General features: G+C 44.5%; 1 protein-coding gene and 1 pseudogene across 2 annotated transcripts; one reads left to right on the forward strand and one right to left on the reverse strand.

Annotated features, from left to right (window-relative positions):
• Nucleotides 1-6,528: 6,528 nt before the first annotated feature.
• Nucleotides 6,529-17,373, forward strand: LOC115118298 (RING finger protein 214-like). Of its 2 annotated transcripts, XM_029646881.2 has the most exons (15): nucleotides 6,532-6,747; nucleotides 6,864-7,038; nucleotides 7,127-7,186; nucleotides 7,438-7,578; nucleotides 9,031-9,164; nucleotides 9,254-9,322; nucleotides 9,433-9,529; nucleotides 12,086-12,174; nucleotides 12,285-12,375; nucleotides 12,495-12,590; nucleotides 12,690-12,955; nucleotides 15,597-15,714; nucleotides 16,045-16,194; nucleotides 16,320-16,421; nucleotides 16,642-17,373. In XM_029646881.2, exons 1-15 carry the CDS (start codon nucleotides 6,701-6,703, stop codon nucleotides 16,702-16,704), a joined length of 1,698 nt encoding a protein of 565 aa, XP_029502741.1. In that variant the 5' UTR covers nucleotides 6,532-6,700; the 3' UTR covers nucleotides 16,705-17,373. The 2 variants fall into 2 exon arrangements, with proteins under 2 accessions (XP_064879733.1, XP_029502741.1); XM_065023661.1 differs by lacking the exon at nucleotides 16,320-16,421 and having other exon boundaries at nucleotides 6,529-6,747.
• LOC115118293 (apolipoprotein A-I-2-like) lies at nucleotides 17,348-19,453 on the reverse strand (annotated as a pseudogene).
• Nucleotides 19,454-21,110: the final 1,657 nt, after the last annotated feature.

Consider the following 21,110-nt stretch of genomic DNA (forward strand, 5'->3'; position numbering starts at 1 on the left):
CTTGAGAGAATGTGAATGCTTAGTTATGCTGAACAAAAATATCAAACGCAACATGCCACAATTAAAAAGATTTTACTGAGTTACAGTTCATATAAGGAAATCAGTCGATTTAAATAAATTCATTAGGCCCCAATCTATGGATTTCACATGGCTGGGCAGGGGTGGAGCTATAGGTGGGCCTGGGAGGACATAGGCCCACCCACTTTTTCCCCCACAAAAGAGCTTTATTACAGGAATACTCCTCAGCACCCCCTAGATGGATTATCTTGGCAAAGGAGAAATTCTCACTCTCAGGTGATGGAAACAAATTTGTTCACAACATTTGAGAGAAATAAGTTCAAGAAACATTGGACCAACACTTCATATGTTGTGTTTCTATTTTTGTTCAATGTAGATACCGTCTGTAGAGGTGCTATCTTTATCATGACCATCAGATATGACTTGGTCACCAGGGAAACAGCAAACAGTAAGCAAAGCAGTCATTGTCAGCTCCTCCTCTACATCTCCTCACCTCTTCCTTCCCCTCTCTGGAGATCACTATCAGCATTTATTTTAGCCTATCACAGCAGAACCTCCCCCCAATTGTTTTTATTTCTTCTGAAAACCATTGTATACACCCATTATGGAGTCTACCTACAGTATGTCAATCATTTACATCTGATTTTTACAAAATATCTATATTCCATGTCAATCATTGTACACCTATATCCTAAGCATATACTGTAGGCCTATCTACCCACAGACAGTAGGCTATAACAGTGTTTTTCCCAATAATTAGTTAAGACACATTTTCCCAGAAGTATTAGAACCGGGGAATGTGAAGTAACATGAAACTAGCCAGAGAGGACGCAAGAAGTTTTACTCTGCCCAAAATCTGTCCATGAACATATTTGTATGTAGGTCAATGACAGTGTTGAATTTGGTTAACAAAAAATATATTTGTAGAGATTATGATTTTCATAGTCTAGGTCAGGACAAGAGATTAGCACTGGAGTCAGGTGGTGTAAAGAGTGCCTGGCTGTCTATCAATCACTTGTTCAGGGACAGCAGTGTGTGTTCACTATGGTTCATTCATTTTAAGCAGAAGTCAGAGAAAAAAATGATTGACAATAGGTTATGCCCTCTAGTGGCTGTGAGGTTTGCTAGTTTCTTTTACGCCTGCTACGTTAGGTCAGAAAGGGAGAGGCGAAGCGAGACGTTTTACTCAGCCCAAAATCTGTCCACGAAAATAAGCCCATGAAGTGAGGATTTTTTTGTATGGAGTTCAATGAGTGTCGAATGTGGTCAACAATAAAAAAAAAATACTTGCTAATTTCCTACGTGGGGCCTATTTGATTAAAGATAAGTTTCGTAATGGTTTGGTTGTTATGAATGCACTGATATAAGTGGACGCACGTGCCATTTTGGCAACTGTATTGTTGTCATAGAGAAGATAGAGGGCTCATACTGGATATAAACCACTTTAGTATGGACATTGGCGCCCCCCCTTGGGTTGTGCCGTGGCGGAGATCTTTGTGGGCTATACTCAGCCTTGTCTCAGGATGGTAAGTTGGTGGTTGAAGATATCCCTCTAGTGGTGTGGGGGCTTTGCTTTGGCAAAGTGGGTGGGGTTATATCCTTCCTGTTTGGCCCTGTCCGGGGGTGTCCTCGGATGGGGCCACAGTGTCTCCTGACCCCTCCTGTCTCAGCCTCCAGTATTTATGCTGCAGTAGTTTGTGTCGGGGGGCTAGGGTCAGTTTGTTATATCTGGAGTACTTCTCCTGTCCTATTCGGTGTCCTGTGTGAATTTAAGTATGCTCTCTCGAATTCTCTCTCTCTCTCGGAGGACCTGAGCCCTAGGACCATGCCTCAGGACTACCTGACATGATTACTCCTTGCTGTCCCCAGTCCACCTGGCCGTGCTGCTGCTCCAGTTTCAACTGTTCTGCCTGTGATTATTATTATTTGACCATGCTGGTCATTTATGAACATTTGAACATCTTGGCCATGTTCTGTTATAATCTCCACCCGGCACAGCCAGAAGAGGACTGGCCACCCCACATAGCCTGGTTCCTCTCTAGGTTTCTTCCTAGGTTTTGGCCTTTCTAGGGAGTTTTTCCTAGCCACCGTGCTTCTACACCTGCATTGCTTGCTGTTTGGGGTTTTAGGCTGGGTTTCTGTACAGCACTTTGAGATATCAGCTGATGTACGAAGGGCTATATAAATACATTTGATTTTGATTTGACATTGCCATTGAGAGCTTCCACAATTATTAACTAGTCTACTTGGTGGGTATTCTTATGAGTTGGGAGCAATCAGCCAATGAAAAAGAAAATGTATTACTTGAAAATTGAGAGGGCCTCAATGGCGCTGCCTGTGCTGTCACAGACGCTATAGAATAATGGCAGATACAAAGTTGTATGTATCTCTATGGCTTGTTGTTCACACGTGTATCTGCCCTCTCGTTGGCTAGAATGGTCCCACCTGATCTATCCTCCTCCTGCCTGCCTTCCATCTTTGAGGACATGTATTTCCATTGTTAATGTGGTCACTTGACTATCTTGTCAATAGACAATATTTGGTTAGGTTAGCTGTAGATATGCCATGTTCACATGCAGGTTGAACCTATGAGACGCTGAAATTTCCGACTTGCTGATTCGTTGAACGTGACACATGTATAATGACAACTAGTTAGCAAGTCGAACATTTCTGAGTTTCCTTGTTCTGACTAGCACTTGAACACGGAATTAGATACTAGACTTAGTGTTGTAGTCATCCAGGGCCCTGTTTCAGAAAGTGGGTTTAGTGAAAACTCAAGAGTGAGTTGTCTCAGAGTTGAAGGAAACTCTGGGTTTTCTGTTTCACAAAGCCAGTTCAGCTCAACTCTGAGTCAGTTACTATGGCAACATACTCTGTGAAGCTAACCTGCTCCCTGGAAGGTTTTCAACTAACCCGGAGTTTCTCCTCCTCTTTAGCTAAAGCCTGCAGGAGGTGTCAGACATGGCGTGTCCTTTTCTTGAAGAGCTAGTTGATATTGAAAACACTGCAGAAATCTCCATCGGGAGAGGGTAATCAGACCATGTTTGGATGTTTTATCATTCCCTGATGATTATCTGTTTGAGTGTTTCTGTACAATCGATCAATCATCTGAACAATATTCTCAGCCCTCGTGTAGTTAATTTGACACATCGTGGACATGGACATGCTCTCAGTTCTGAACAAATTCTTTGTGTTGCACTTTTTTTTTCTATATGATGTCGGTGACGCTGAGCATATTTCCAAGGCAACCATCTGTCAGGCTGTCACGTGACTTGCACTGAAACATTTACTGTACACTTTTGTGGTGTTCACAAGTCACAGACCCACAAGAATCAACAAAGAAGAATTCCACAGAATTGCAGGTATCAGTCAGGTATCAAGCAATAATTAATTTACTTAGTATGAAGCTTTGAGACATGAAGTACTAATCAGTTAATTTGATATATTTGAGGGTTTCCAGGTGTGATTGGCTGCTTAGATGGCACTCATATTCCTATCACAGCTGTGAATAGGAAGTCTTTCCACCGCATTAATGTGCAAGTAGGCCTAAATTAGTAGCCTTTAGCATTCCCAATGAAAGATACTTCACAATACAGCTAATTACTGTTCTGCACTGTGAAGATCATATGTGATGCAGTCCACATCATCAGCATCGTGGAAGCAAAGTGGCCTGGGTCTGTGCATGACTCGCAAATTGTTCATGAGTGTATACGGAGTTAGATTTGCCCGTGGTGAGTTATATATAGCTATATCCTATTATATCAATATTTTGTTTATTTCGATTGCAACTAAAAATGAACTGTATCCTCGTATTATCATAGGAGAGTTGGATGGTTACCTGCTCGGTGACAGAGGGTACCCCTGCCAGCCCTATTTGCTGAGCCCTTACCCTGATTCTGAGCCCGGCCTACAGCAACGTTATAACTTGGCTCACTGCAGGACACGAGCCAGGGTAGAGATGACCATTGGGATGCTCAAGGCCCGGTTCCAGTGCCTTCGTAGGCTCAGGGTCACCCCAGAAAGGGCATGTGACCTCATGTGTGATTCTCCACAATATTACCACAATTAGAGGAGAACAATGTCCTACTCAACCAGTGAACGATCCTGATAAAGATCCTGATAACGATCCTGGCCACCCCGCTGACACACGAGAGACAGTCAGAGACACAATATGCTACCATCATTTCTGATTGACCCTTCACCTCCCCAGTGTCAAATTAAGACAATATGCCTTTCTTTTTATGAAGTCTTCTTTATTTCCTGCAAGTGCAAATGCAGTACAGTAGTTAGTATTGTTTTATGTTGTTCAAACAAGTAAAATCATCCACCATCCACCTCTAACTGATGTTCCAGCAGTTCTATTTTTATCTTTTGCATCTGCAGCCTTGTGGACAATTTCTAAATTACATTTGTCAATTTGTTTCTCTAAGTACACCCTGTACAGCTGTTTCACAGGGAGCTATAGGAACACAAAATGACATTGAATTTCACAGTGCCAGGTCTACTTAGTTTCATTCTAAGTAATGGGCCAATGCTGAACAACATCTTACGGAGGAGGTAAGTTGTGCTGTGGAAGTGGATGGACCCCCCTCTTCCTCATTGTAAATTCCAGCATTGCTGTTAGAGAAAAATAAGGTACCAAGTTTTATTATGGTACAACACTATCATCAACTGTTCGATGTTATTGTTAAGGTGTAAACCTCAATAGACCTCTCTGTATCTTCCCTCTCTGTGGCAGCTGACAAGGTGTCTCCATCATTCTCCTGTAATGAAAATGAACCATTTTGGTTCTACTCTAACCCATTATGACAAATCTGTGGAGTATTAAGAGTACTTCCAGCTAAATGGAGGTCTTATGCCTTAAGGCTCCACCATTCAGATTACACCTTCAGTACCTGGTAGAAGATGAAGATTAGACAGTTCAATTATAACTTTACCCAGAAAAGTGCCACACCTCATTTTAATATTGTTTTTTACAACAGTGTGTAGGCCACATCATATTTCCGAATGTATAACTCGGAGTCACCTTAAAATAGATTATGATGTCTGAAGGACAACTGAAAAAGTAACAGTCGTCAATTACAAAGAATTGTACCGCTTCAAAAAAAAATCTGTGTGCCAAGTTGTGTCTAAGATGGATGGATGGGTGGGTGTCACTGAGGTAACACTGTCAAAAATATTAATGTACATATCATTCATTTGAATAACTAACCTCTTATGTAGGCCCTTGTCCTATGGGGGGGTTCAGAGATGCCTTCAGCAATAGGTCACCCACTGTTTTGACTGAGGGCCATCTACTCAGCCTCAGGTGAACCCTCACCTGTATTTCATCCCTCAGACTTTTTCTATTGGCTATAATGGAGGTCAAATTTGAACATGTCCAGTAAGCACACATTTGGAGACATGTAAAAAGGCATTTAGGTGTTACTTTCCAATAGACAATATGGAATACTGGCAATGTTGGGATGGCTGACAAATGTACTTTTTTTGCTTAGGCAATTTCACTAACTACTTAAATATATCACATGTTGAATGTAGCCACTGAATGCTGTTTAATTGGGTAGGGTAGGCTAAACAACATCACAAGTCCTTGTAATGAAATTATACCTTACCAGTTGGAAGTATATTTTTACATTTAATCTTCAGTTGCTGCCAAGTACGTTTTGTGCCTGTTGGGTTGCACCTGCATAAATATTAAAACACAAATATATATACACACACACAAAATATATAAAATGTTGAATAAGTGGAACACCCGAGATAAAAACTTTTTTTCATTTTTTTTTCAATTAATACTCATGCATTGACTCGGTCAGCAATTTTCTGCCACGCCAGCTTACGCTCTTTTGCTGCTGCTACTGTATTTCTTTTAAAAATAAATATAAACTCATATTCTGCATACGCATTCATTAATATTTCTAACTCCACTGGGGAGAAGTAGGAGTTTCAAGCCCTTTTTTCTCCTGTTGCTATGATGAATCATGTTATCTGTGTTCCATTGATGAGGGCTTTTTATCTCCTCATGCACATGCTTCACTTAACAATTAGTTCAATCGACTCTGAGTTATCACCTGTTCTGAAAATGAAAACTCTTGAGTTTGACAGCTCAGAGTTAGTCAACCCAGAGTTCAGGTTTAAAACTCAGAGTTTGTTAAACCTGCTTTCTGAAACAGGGCCCAGGATATGGATTCCATCAGTGGTCTACCAACTACCAATAAACACAGTAAATGCATCCCATAACATTTTCACATGTAGGCCTAACACTTTTTACTATGACACTTCTGTAGTGGTCATGTAGGAATTACAATTTACATCATTTGAAGCTACATTATTTGTCTACCAATCATACCATGTTTGCATACCTTCACAACAAACTCACCTCTCTCTGGACAACATGAATCACAAGAATGTCAAACATTATGAATAAACTAATTTGGACGGCGCTTGCGCAAGCGTAGCAATGATCTGCGTGTGTTTACCCGGAAGTGCACGTCATCAAACGTGCAATGTTTATAATTTTCCAACGTGGGATGAGGAAACAAAAAATTCTAAATATGAATTGGCCGTTTTTGATGACTACTAAGATGTACGTTGTCATTTAAGTTTCAGTTTCCTAACAAGCTTACCGCTGTTTCATTTGTCGTCGAAGAAACGAACTAACTAGCTAGCTAGCTAGCAAACGATGGACGACATCGACTGGGGATTGGCGCTGGAGGAGGACATGGCGCGGTAAGTGCGGTGACTGTTATCGTAGGGGTAGTTGCTTATGAGGAGTGGGTGATGACATGCTGGTATATCAAGAGCAGAGTACCTCACCAAATATTTACCCTAGCTCTGTCTCCCAGCGAAACCTCCGCCACGGGAAACCCTGAGCAGCAATACAACCCCTGGTCCAACCAGTCCAACCCCTGGTCCGAGCCTGGCTACACCTCGGAATCTGTAGGGGAGCTGGACAAGCTGGCCTCGGGAGATGGACAGCATGTCACTCACAAGAAGAAGCAGGAGGGGCAAGGCGTTCAGGTAGTATACGTTGGTATAGGACAGCAGTAATTTACTAAAGTGAAGCATATGTGACAGCAAGTAATCCTAAGTGTTTGGTATCTTGCAGACAGACGCCTGGACAGCAGACAAAGATGTTAACACCGATCTGGATTGGGAGTCACTGATGGTAATGTATTCACTCTGGGTGCATACCTGGGGCAATTATTGTGGTAACACACACAACTTCTATCTGTGTGTCACAGACGTTGACAACCTTTTTAATTTCTACTCTCTCTCCTTACATTTCTCCTGTCTCTTTCTCCTCTTTCCACCCTCCCTCACTCTCTTTTTCCTATCTTTCCTCCCTTCCTATTTTTCTCAACCTTCTCTCCCTCACGCTCTTTCTCCTTTCTTCCCTCTCTCTCTCTCTCTCTGCAGCGGTCAGTGGATGAGTACAGCACCCACCTGGCCATGCAGTATGAGGAGCTGATGAAGCACCAGGAGGAGGATGAGGCTGATCATGGCAGCCAAGTAGACAGTCTGGTGCAGAAGAAGGATGAGGGGGTACACCAGCAGCAGGTCTGTTCACACGTCTCTGTACTGTAGGCTACATACGGTGCATTCGGAAAGTACCCCTTGACTTTTTCCACATTTTGTGTTACAGCCTTATTCTAAAATGTATTAAATAAATACAAATGATCGATGTACACACAGTACCCCATAATGACAAAGCGATAACAGGTTTTCAGAAATGTTTGCAAATGTATTAACATTTTTAAAAACAGATACCTTATTTACATAAATATTCAGACGATTTGCTATGACACTCAAAATTTAGCACAGGTGCATTCTGTTTCCATTAATCATCATTGAGATGTTTCCACAACTTGGTTGGAGTCCACCTGTGGTAAATTAAATTGATTGGACATGATTTGGAAAGGCACACACCTGTCTATATAAAGTCCCACAGTTGACAGTGCATGTCAGAGCAAAAACCAAGCCATGAGGTCGAAGGAATTATCTGTTGAGCTCCGAGACAGGATTGTGTCAAAGAACAGATCTGGGGAATGGTACCAAAAAAGGTCTGCAGCATTGAAGGTCCCCAAGAACACAGTGGCCTCCATCATTCTTAAATGGAAGAAGTTTGGAACCACCAAGACTCTTCCTAGAGCTGGCCGTCCAGCAAAAATGAGAAATCGTGACCCAATGGTCACTCTACAGAGCTCCAGAGTTTCTCTGTGGAGATGGGAGAACCTTCCAGAAGGACAACCATCTCTGCAGCTCTCCACCAATCGGGCTTTATGGTAGAGTGGCTAGACAAAAGCCACTCCTCAATAAAAGGTACATGACAGCCCGCTTGGAGTTTGCCAAAAGGCACCTAAAGAATCTCAGATCATAAGAGACAAGATGCTCTGGTCTGATGAAACCAAGACTGTTGTTCAGCATCAGGACCTCAGACTGGGGTGAAGGTTCACCTTCCAACAAGACAACACAGGAGTGGCTTCGGGACAAGTCTCAATGTCTTTGAGTGTCCCAGCCAGAGCCCGGACATGAACCCGATTGAACAGCTCTGGAGAGACCTGAAAATAGCTGTGCAATGATGCTCCCCATCCAACCTGACAGAGCTTGAGAGGATCTGCAGAGAAGAATGGGAGAAACTCCCTAAATACAGGTATGCCAAGCTTGTAGCGTCATATCCAAGAAGACTAGAGGCTGTAATCGCTGCCAATGGTGCTTCAACAAAGTACTGAGTAAGGGGTCTGAATACTTATGTAAATGTGATATTTCAGTTTTTTTGTTTATATAAATGTACAAACATTTAAACTGTTTTTGCTTTGTCATTATGGGGTATTGTGTGTAGATTGATTAGGGGATAAAACAATTGAATCCATTGTAGAATAAGGCTGTAACGTAAGAAAATGTGGAAAGGGTAAAGCAGTCTGAACACTTTCCGGGAGCACTGTATAAGCCTAATTGTGTCATTACGTCTTTGGGCTTATAACCTGTGAGTGACAACATTAATATTTTTAGGCGCTGCTGGACAAAATTGAGTCCCTGCATGTGAAGCTTCAGCTGAACTGCTGCAAGACCACCCGCAAGAACTTTGCGGCCAAGAAGCAGGAGCTCAGCATGGAGAAAAGCAAAATGGAGGAGGAGAGGAACAGGTAAAGGAGAGAATGTGAGAAGGTGGAAAAAGACAGAACTGTGACATTATGTCCTGTCAGCCATGTTCCTCTGTTTGTCCCTTTACCAGACTGTCTCAGGAGCTGGAGGAGACCACCAGGAAGCTGGCTTTGCTGATAGAGGAGCAGAACCAGGAGAAGTAAGACACTAAGCCACAGTCCTACCCCTACACGTATAACATAACTATAGACACCACATACTAGTCCACATTATTTCGCGATACAATACACCTACTGTGATCATCTCCAGGCTGATGTGGGAGCGGGAGCTAGCAGACCTGAACACTGAGATGGAGCGTCTACAGGAGGAGTCAGAGGAGACCACACAGAGAGCTCTACAGGAGGAGGTCAGTCTGTACATATTTATTAACTCAATAAGTCAACCATCATGACCCTGAACGTTCACTCTCATTCACCTATCCCAGGGGTGTCAAACATACGGCCCGCGGGCCGGAACCGGCCCCCAAGGAGGTTCGATCAGGCCCGCAGGATAATTTGAAAGTGGAAAAAATGCATAAAAGACATGGAATTAATATTTTTAATTCGCTGCAATTCATGGATTATCCGCTAAGGGGCGCACTCTTTCCATCAGAGTAGAAGACAAGCCGCATCACTGAGACAGACTGAAAACAGCAGACGGTATCAATGCGCCATCTGCTGCTTGTTACGACGTTGTTAATACCTTGGTCTCTACCTCTCCGCTACACCCTCATTAGCCAAAATGTCGTTATCCAAACGGAGAAAAGTAGATAAGGAGTGTAGAATTTTCAAAGAAAAATGGACCACGTCCTATTTATTTACAGAGATGCACGGAAAACCTTCGTGCTTGGTGTGTTGCAACAAGTTTCGGTATTGAAGGAATATAATATTCGACGCCACTACGAGACTCATCACAGCGAAAAATATGACGGCTTGCAAGGACAACTGAGAAGAGATAAGATTAACGAATTGCTGGCGGGTCTGAGGAAACAGCAGTCAACTTTCATCCAGAGCCGAGAAGTCAGTGAAGCAGCGGTAAAAGCCAGCTACCTAATTGCTAGCGAAATAGCATTAGCATCGAAGCCGTATTCCGACGGTGACTTTGTTAAACGATGCATGATGAAGGCGGCTGAACTTGTATGTCCCGAGAAGCGACAAGCTTTTGCCAATATTAGCCTGACGAGGAATACTATAGCAGAGAGGATTTCGGAACTATCGGCAGATTTAGACAGTCAATTGAAACAGAGAGTCAAGTCATTTATTGCATTTTCCGTGGCAATTGACGAGAGCACTGACATCACAGACGTGGCCCAACTGGCCATATTTATTCGAGGAGTTGATGAGACATTGACTGTTACTGAAGAGTTTCTTGAGTTGGTGCCAATGATGGACACCACAACAGCCGAGGACATTTTCGGCTCTGTCGTTGCTGCATTGGACAGAGTTGGAGTGGACTGGTCCCGCGCTGTCAGCCTGGCTACAGACGGCGCGCCATCCATGGTCGGAAAGAAAGCAGGTGTCGCGACAAAGTTCAAAGACAAAGTACAAGCCCTTAATGGAGGAGATCGTTTCTGGACATTTCACTGTATTTTGCACCAGGAGGCATTGTGTTGCAAGTCGCTGAAAATGGACCACGTCATGGAGGTGGTTGTTCGCACTGTAAATTTCATCCGGTCCAGAGGTCTGAACCATCGTCAGTTTGACAAACTTCTCAGCGACAGCAACATTACCCACAGCCTGCCATACCACACTGAAGTGAGATGGTTAAGCCGAGGCGCTGTGCTGAGGCATTTCTTTGATCTACGAGAGGAAATCGGACAGTTCATGGAGAAAAAAGGAAAACCGGTGTTGGAATTACAATCTCAGGAATGGCTACGGGACCTTGCATTCTTGGTTGATATTACTGAACACTTGAACAATCTGAACAAAATGTTGCAAGGCCGCAAAAAAGTTGTCACACAGTTTTCTGACAACATACAAAGCTGACTTTGTGGGAGATGCAAATGGCAACCCTGCTCATTTCCCCTGTCTGAGAGATGTGTGTGTGACCAGACCTGATGCGGACATGAAACGGTCATGAAACGGTACAAAGACAAAATTGCAGGACTACTGCGGGAGTTTGAGAAACGTTTTCAGGTATTTGGTGAACTTGAGACAGAATTTTCAGTTTTTCGCTCACCTTTCACAGTTAAAGCTTCTGATCTGCCGGTCGAAATTCAGCTAGAGATAATTGATTTGCAGTGTGATGCAGATTTGAAGGGCAAATTTGCCTCTGTAGGTCTGGACAGATTTTATCAGTATCTACTACCAGGGTACCCCAAATTAACAGCCCTGGCTGCTAAAATTTTGTGCATGTTTGGGACAACCTACCTTTGTGAACAAATTTTCTCAGTGATGAATATCAATAAAACAAAAATGCGTTCAAGGCTCACAAACAAGCACTTAAATGACATTCTGAAAGTGACAGCTAGTCAGGACATGACACCTGGTGTTGATGCACTTGTACAGGCCAAAAGATGCCAAGTTTCAGGAACAAATACAAGTCCAGACTAGACTAACACCTTTAAAATGCTGCCTTAGATACTGTTTGCATTGAAAGAATACAGCTCTGTGAAGATGAATCCTTACTGTGGTGATTTAAAAAATGTGCACTTTAATGTTAGTCAGCAGCTTCAAAACAAAAGTTGTGTGATGGAATTCTACTGTTCATACAACTCCATAAATTTTCAATTTCGTGGAGCAGTGTAGCAGAGTATGGTATAATTTTAATGGTCCGGCCCACTTGACATCTCCCTAGGCCGTATGTGGCCCACGATGCGAAATGAGTTTGACACCCCTGACCTATCCACACTTGTCTCCATGGAGTTGGATTTAAAGACAATCAGGGATTAACGCTGATTTGTATTCTGATTTATGTTCAACAGATTGCGGCTCTGGAAATGCAGAGAGATGTGACCATGTCTGAGGTGGACGACTGGCTGAAAGAGGCTGACCAATACATAAACACACTTGGGTACTGTACTGAGCATGACCTTATGACCAAAGCTGGATATCGTCTGTATATTGTAACTTCTCCCATAAAGGCTGTGCTTCAGTGATTGGTTGTGTTCCCTCTGTCTGCAGGTTAGACTCCTCCCAACAGCAGCACATGCACCACAGGCTGGAATGGGAGAATAATGTGGCTGTGGTTCACAGCAGTTTGGCGGGACTACAGGTGAAGGACAAGAGAGCGACTAGACTGCGTTAAGAACTCCACTAGGGGGTTGAACTGCCCCTAGACAACTAGGGGACTTTATTGACTGTCCCCTCTCATCTTCTCTTTCTCTCTCCCAGAATCAGTTCAAGGATTACCTTCACTTGCTGCAACAGGGCCAACCAATGGAAAGCCTCCCTGGAATCACATTACCACCCTTACCCCAGGTTCCCATGGTGTGTGTGCAATTGATTCTGACGAAGACAGTCAATGCCAGGTGGACTTGTTGATGAGTCTGATGATATGCACCCCGCCCCCCTTTTCAACATTTCCAGACGGGCCCTCCTAAAGCCATGGGGATGACCTTCACATCCCAGCAGCACCACCGTGCTGCTTTCACAGCCCCAGCCAGAGTAACCCCCCCACCTGCCCCCTCCTCCACTGCCTCTGCTCTAGCCCAACACCCAGCCGCCCCACCTGTCTCCCAGTCCACCACTACCATGGCCTCCGCCCAGTCCCTGCCCTCCAATAACCCCCCAGCTGCTGGCAAACTGGACAATCTGCTGAAGAGACTGGGAGACAGATTTCCACAGTGCAACAGGTGAGATCAAAGTCTGTCACTTACTCTGAATGTACTGGTCAGTAAAAGATCTTGCCGACTATAATCAATACGGAGTGGCTGCGGTTCCAGTTTTTCCGGAACCTGACTTGCCGTGGCTATAACCTGACTTGCCGTGGCTATAACCTGACTTGCCGTGGCTATAACCTGACTTGCCGTGGCTATAACCTGACTTGCCGTGGCTGTAACCTGACTTGCCGTGGCTATAACCTGACTTGCCGTGGCTATAACCTGACTTGCCGTGGCTGTAACCTGACTTGCCGTGGCTGTAACCTGACTTGCCGTGGCTATAACCTGACTTGCCGTGGCTATAACCTGACTTGCCGTGGCTATAACCTGACTTGCCGTGATGCACACTCTGCTTCTGCTCGATTTCAGGTCATTTTTTCAGGAGGTGTGTTAGGCTACATGCAGCTATCATGTTGTATGCAGAATACATGAGCGACATGTTCGTACAAACTTTTTTGTCTGTTGTATATTTAGGCAAGCATATCAAACCAAAGCAAGACATACAGGCAGTAAAAAATAGTGATTATTTTCTCATTATCATTGCAAACATTGGCTAGTTCTTTTTTCAGCAACTCTCGCTACGATAAGGCAGCATAACTATGAAGATATTCATCAGACATCGTAGGCAGTCTAAAGCGGTAGTTAAGAATAATAGTGTTTTGCGCGACGCTAAACGAACCCATTGTCAGACTGGTTTCCGGTCCGGATACACCTGCTCGGGTTGCCTAGAACGTTCGGCAGCCCAGAGGTGGAACCGATGGGTACGTGCTTCTACACCTGCTCGGGTTGCCTAGAACGTTCGGCAGCCCAGAGGTGGAACCGATGGGTACGTGCTTCTACACCTGCTCGGGTTGCCTAGAACGTTCGGCAGCCCAGAGGTGGAACCGATGGGTACGTGCTTCTACACCTGCTCGGGTTGCCTAGAACGTTCGGCAGCCCAGAGGTGGAACCGATGGGTACGTGCTTCTACACCTGCTCGGGTTGCCTAGAACATTCGGCAGCCCAGAGGTGGAACCGATGGGTACGTGCTTCTACACCTGCTCGGGTTGCCTAGAACGTTCGGCAGCCCAGAGGTGGAAACGATGGGTACGTGCTTCTACACCTGCTCGGGTTGCCTAGAACGTTCGGCAGCCCAGAGGTGGAACCGATGGGTACGTGCTTCTACACCTGCTCGGGTTGCCTAGAACGTTTGGCAGCCCAGAGGTAGAACCGATGGGTACGCGCTTCTACACCTGCTCGGGTTGTCTAGAACGTTCGGCAGCCCAGAGGTGGAACCGATGGGTACGTGCTTCTACACCTGCTCGGGTTGCCTAGAACGTTCGGCAGCCCAGAGGTGGAACCGATGGGTACGTGCTTCTACACCTGCTCGGGTTGCCTAGAACGTTCGGCAGCCCAGAGGTGGAAACGATGGGTACGTGCTTCTACACCTGCTCGGGTTGCCTAGAACGTTCGGCAGCCCAGAGGTGGAACCGATGGGTACGTGCTTCTACACCTGCTCGGGTTGCCTAGAACGTTTGGCAGCCCAGAGGTAGAACCGATGGGTACGTGCTTCTACACCTGCTCGGGTTGTCTAGAACGTTCGGCAGCCCAGAGGTGGAACCGATGGGTACGTGCTTCTACACCTGCTCGGGTTGCCTAGAACGTTCGGCAGCCCAGAGGTGGAACCGATGGGTACGTGCTTCTACACCTGCTCGGGTTGCCTAGAACGTTCGGCAGCCCAGAGGTGGAACCGATGGGTACGTGCTTCTACACCTGCTCGGGTTGCCTAGAACGTTCGGCAGCCCAGAGGTGGAACCGATGGGTACGTGCTTCTCCACCTGCATTGCTTGCTGTTTGGGGTTTTAGGCTGGGTTTCTGTACAGCACTTTGAGATCTCAGCTGATGTAAGAAGGGCTTTATAAATACATTTGATTTGATGCATGATCGTTGAGAAGCGAAGTAGCAGTTAGTAGGGACTGTGGTTAAAACGCAGATCATCAACTCAAATGGGGAGTTACATTGTTTTTTCATTAACTCTGGCTAGTGGCTACGAAATGGCAGCAACTATAAAATGTTCCTACATTATCACACAACGCTGATTGTTTTTGCTCCATTGCAATGTGTAGGGACTAGGGCCGACCTCAATTATTTGACTGGTCGATTGTTTGATCGATAGGCTGTTCGTCGACCAAGATTTTTTTTGTTGACCAGTAGCATATATATATATATTTATTTATTTTATGGCACACGAGACATCTGTCTTATTCGCGCCCATCTCTGTGAACTAATCCATTGCCGAGGCAGAGGCTGCTGGGATGGCACAGTCAAAGAAGGGGAGTGTGGCTGCACAATGCACTTCTCTCTCCAGAATGCACTCTCTCCCACCAATTTGTGCACATTCATTGTTTCATAACTTTATTGTATAAATTGTTTGCATTTGATTGTTAGTGTATATCAATTCCTATGACATATATCACCAGTCGGACATTTACCACTCATTCCTATAACACGTGCGCAGAAAGATCCGGATCCTTACCTTTGACAAAGTTTTCCGGGAGTAGGCGAAAACTCGGTATTGGCAGCCACGGTCTCATTCTTTCAGTTTACCTCCCTCTCTCTCCCTCTCTCCCTCCAGAACCCAGCTTATGTCAGTTCTGCAGCAGATTAAGAATTCTCGGGGGACCATGGCTGGCATGTCTATTGATGACGTCACAAAGCAGGTGGCACAGAGACTGGCACAAAATGAGAAACCGGTAGGACAGTCATTAACACTGAGAGGCACACACGTTCGTGCCAACACCAACACAGTCTAAACCAGGGTTCCCCAACAGGCCTCCACACAATACTGTCTTTTTTGGGGTTGCATTTTGGTTATGTGATCATATACAAATGTAAGCAAGGTTTGAAATTAATGTTTTAATTCAAATATTATATCTGTTTGGGCTTCTTGCAGTCAATCTGCAGTCACAAATGATTTACAATTATGGTCCGGCGCCCCTACCCACCCGCACAAGACAAAAATTGGCCCGCGGCTGAATCCAGTTGATGATCCCCGGTCTAAACCTAACCCTTATCCTCCAAAGGCACCAGGGCCTATCAGGCCTCCCTCTGCAGACAGGGGCGTTCCTGGCTACCCAGACCCAATCCAGCGCCCTCCAGGACCCATCCAGAGACCCACACATCCCCCTCAGAGACCTGCAGTGGCCCAGGTCTTCCAGACCTGGCCCCCACAGGTACAAACCACTACCAACCTGCAGAGGGCACTAACAACCATAGTTAGAGAATTTTAGACTTGGGTGACGAGATGTACATAACCCTTGTGTGTTTGCCTATTGATGTACTGCTTGTCTCTCGCCAGCCTGTGGCTGTCAGTAATCGTAAGCTGTGCTTGATGTGCCAGAAACACTTGGAAGCAGACAGCCAGCACCCCATGAGCTGCGCACACACTGTACATAAGGATGTAAGTCCTACACTAAAAAAAGCACTTATATTACTGCAAACTACAGTGTTGATGAGGAGGTGAGGCCTACCCTAAGACTTCCTCATATTGTACACAATACTAGGCACAATAAGATGATGCTTCCTTTTTACATTGCTATAACCCTGACTCTACATTCTTAAACTACTGAGGCACTTTTAGCTGATGGAAAGCTGATGATTTGCCTCTGTCTGTGTTTCAGTGCATCAGTGTATGGCTGCAGTCGAGCAAGTACAATGCCTGTCCCTTCTGTCCAGCAAAGTGAGAGGAGTAGCCGATAAGACCGACCAGAGAACACAACAGAAGAAGGGAAAGAGGAACACTGATAACGTTCTGGTCAGCTTCACAGAACTGAAGTGGGAGATGGTGGAATATGATTCTCACCTACACAGAGCAGTCATGGTGACTTATTACTATTCACCTATGTGACACAATAAAAACAAGTCATTCATATTATTCATCCCTATATTTAGACTTGACTTTATGTAAATCATTTAGTACATCATGTTAAAACAACTGCAGTTATAATCTGGCACTGACCAGAACTTTATTTTCTCACTTTTTTAAAACATTCCTGATTTAACCCATAGGGATATCATGTTTGTTATGTATGCCCGTTTGACAAGCAGTGTGTTTCTTGTCAAATATACCTCTGATACCCTCTGACATAATTATATCAACTGTTACGTGCATGTTATTTCTAACTACCAAGCATTTTCTATGTTTTATAATGTTTCTAACTTCCACGATTCTGTGTAAAATGTTTTTTTCTATGTCTAAAAATACACTAAAGTGTTATGTTAATAAGTGCCTTACTAAAAGTTGAATGAGCAGGAAATACTTCAGTGGAAGGGAAATGGCAATAACTATTTGGACTTGTTTAATTAACATATGTGATGTAAGAGAACGATAAAATAAAACCATTACACCAGTATATTGGAGACCTTTTGTATTTCATTGACAAGATTTCTGGAGGAGAGATCCAAGGACCATATTTTATCAGGTACACCAAGTTTCTTTCACCAAGCATGACACAGGCCATGTTCATGTGGATGGAATCACACTGAAGGTGACCACTACGTGGAGACAATCTACAGATAGTGTGTGCGAGTCTCGGCACTTCTTATTGTGAGGAGTGTGTGTCTGACCAGGATCTGAGGTTTTATGCCTTCAAGGCTGTGGCGACGGTATCATAGAAGGTCATGAACCTGCTCTTCAGGTCCTCGAAGTAGGGCTCCAGCTCGCTCTGGAGGTCAGCGGTGTGTAGGGACACCTCCCTCACCAACAGACTTCACAAGCTGATCCCTGTACTCAGCGTAGGGGGTGGCCAGATTCCTCCGCTCCTCCAGACGATTGGTCAGTGTAACAGTATAACTTTAGACCGTCCCTTCGCCCATACACGGGCGCGAACCAGGGAGCCTCTGTACACATCAACAACAGTCACCCACGAAGCATCGTTACCCATCGCTCCACAAAAGCCGCGGCCCTTGCAGAGCAAGGGGAACTACTACTTCAAGTAGAGCAAGTGGCGTCACCGATTGAAACGCTATTTAGCTCGCACCGCTAACTAAGCTAGCCGTTTCACATCCGTTACATCAGCTTGGTGCGGACTATCTCAACCATGGGGAACAGCTTTGACTTGATCACCTCAACCTTGGCGCGCATCTAATTGACCAGCTCCTCACGGTTCTTGAAGACGTACTCCTGGAAGATGGGCTCTAGCTTCTCGCGGTACACCTCAACATGCTTCTGGAGGACCTGCTGCAGCTCCTCACTCTTGGGCTTCAGCTTGGTGCGGAGATTCTCAACATCAGCCATCACCTTTTCACACACCTGATTGGAAGTGGAAGCAGTCTGGGTATACTCGTGCAGCTTGTCGAAGCTCTCGGACAGCTTCATCCTGGGGGGATATGAGGAGGGTGGACAGAGGGGTGGAGGGTAAAATGAGGGAGAGACCAGTGCAATACATTGCTATGATGGAAAGAAGGATGAGGGGTTGTTGGAAAGGGAATATTAAGGCAAAATAATCTGGTGAAAGTTAACAAGTGGAGCTATGTGTTTCTTTTACTTGTACTCAGTGTATTCAGTCCATCCAGGTGGTCCAGGGTCTTCCGGACGGTCTCCTTCACCTGAGTGAGGTACTCTATGATGGCTGCCTTGATGTGCTCCATCTGGGAGGGGGCATCATTCTGCAAGGCCTGGGAGCCTGGTGGGCGAACAACCACATGACAGACCCAGGCTTTAGCTATAGTGCTCAGGCCTCCACCCAAGACTGTACTATGTTATATAACATTAGAGCTCATATTGACCTACTGCCAACAAGAGCGACAAACTTCATGGTGAAGGGCTGAGAACGAGAGAGAGAAGGGGAGGGGCAGGTAAAACATGTGAGAAGCAACAACTTAACATTCAATGTTTCACACAACCAAAAACAATTTAACTCTACCAAACATTCAAACTCAAACTTCAGAGTACAAAAAGCAAGTTGCTTTTTATGCATTTGATCCATATTTCAAATTCTAACACATTTCTTTCCAAGAAACGAAGTTCAAAAATAATATCTGATGTCTTTCAGCAACTTTCATCTGTCTAATATTGGTCCTTCAATTCCTCATATTTGATTCCTTTTCTCCTATGTTGTCTGTCTCCCATGCTTCCCATAAGCCCCATACCTCCCTATGAGTGTCCCAACGTGGCTAGTTTTCTCTTACCTGGGGGGTATGGTCCCTGATCAGATGTGTGTGTGCTGTCTTGGACATGGACCTCAGCCCCTCAGTCCAACTGTAGGAGCATGTCCAAGGGTCAGAAACTAAGAGGGAAGAGGAGGGGGAGATGTTTTTTTTTTACAAAGTACACTTTTATGAGCAAACAGACAAACACTTATATGTACATGCGTGGGTTACTGGGTTGACCTAATGTTACCACCATACGGTGCAGGAACTGGGGTTACTATCAGTCATCTGAATGTCAAAGTCTTTTTCTGGAAAGACTTCGACAATGTGTTTCTGGCACATGCAATCTAAGTACATCAATTGTAAACATTAATAATGACATACTTTACATATATAACTGGATATATTCAATATCCCTATATGCCCCAATGTTGAACATCACACCAGTCATCATAAAGAATATTTGTTAGATCCATATACAACATGTTTAGTAAGTACATGTAAATGGTTATGTATGTGGATAGGAAACTTGCCATATAATTTGATATTTGCATCATCCTATTGACAATGAGACCAGAAGTAGCCACTTGTGGCTGGCTACCTGTCCACTGTGGCCTTTTAATCTTTCTGGCTACTATGTGTGACCCATAAAGCCATCATAGGGCCATTAGATCATTGCCTCTAAAACCCTAAGGCGTAAAATAAATGCCTGAGCTGCGTTTCTTCTTTCTGTTCCTGACGAGAGAAAACGCTTTGGGTGAGATTCTCTTCTGCACTGTTCAACCAATCCAGTAAATTCAACCAATCTCCTCCAATCCAGTGGAGGAGGAGATGGACTGTCGCCTTGTTAACACTGAGGGATACGTTAACGCCCAAAAGCAGAAGTCGTGTCACAAAAACAACGAGAGGAGTGTGTGATAATACAGTTCTACTGTAGCAGATAAGATATTGCATACAGCTAGCTATACGTCCCCATACACTCTCTGGGATATGTGGGACGCTATACCCTCTCTGGGATATGTGGGACGCTATACCCTCTCTGGGATATGTGGGACGCTATAACCTCTCTGGGATATATGGGTTTTCTTTCTGGTGGGTTGATGAGTACCGGCATACATTCAGTTGGCACATTCATTCTTTGCCATTTCAGTTCATGGTAGTCTCTCTTGACAGCCTAATCGAATAGCTGGCCAGTGTGCACACAATATTTATTTCCAGGGGCCACTGTTGATAAGTTCATACAGTGGGGTCTGGAATGATTGGATCTCTTGATAAAGATAAACAAAAAAAACATATGAAATTAATATTACAAATACTGAGCTATATTGTATTCTATAAAATAAATGGAAATTATTATTTTATTTTAGTACAATTGCCCAGATAAAGAGATTTTGTTTATCATTTTAGAAAAAGGCTCAGTGTGGTAATCCTCACAAGGTGAGGGTGCTGGAGTATTGAAAACAGGGGATACAATCCTATTGACTGATAGATTGTTTCGATTTTTGAAAATGACTTAAACCCCCCCACCCCTTTTGCCCTCAGAACAGCCTCAATACGTGGGGCATGGACTCTACAAGGTGTTGAACGCGTTTCACAGGGATGCTGGCCCATGTTGACTCAAATGCTTCCCAAAATGAAGTTGGCTGGATGTCCTTTGGGTGGTGGACCATTCTTGATACACACAGGAAACTGTTGTGTGAAAAACCCTGCAGCGTTGTAGTTCTTGACACAAATCGGTGTGCCTGGCACCTCCTACCATACCCTGTTCAAAGGCACATAAATATTTTGTCTTGCCCATTCACACTCTGAATGGCACACACACAATCCATGTCTCAATTGTCTCAAGGCTTAAAACTCCTTCTTTAACCTGTCTCCTCCCATTCATCTACACTGATTGAGGTGAATTTCACAGGTGACATTCGTAAGGGATCATATCTTTCACCTGGATTTACCTGGTCAGTCTGTCATGGAAAGAGCAGATGTTCATAATGTTTTGTAC

Source organism: Oncorhynchus nerka, linkage group LG10 (genome assembly GCF_034236695.1).
Source record: "Oncorhynchus nerka isolate Pitt River linkage group LG10, Oner_Uvic_2.0, whole genome shotgun sequence".
Taxonomy (NCBI): domain Eukaryota; kingdom Metazoa; phylum Chordata; class Actinopteri; order Salmoniformes; family Salmonidae; genus Oncorhynchus; species Oncorhynchus nerka.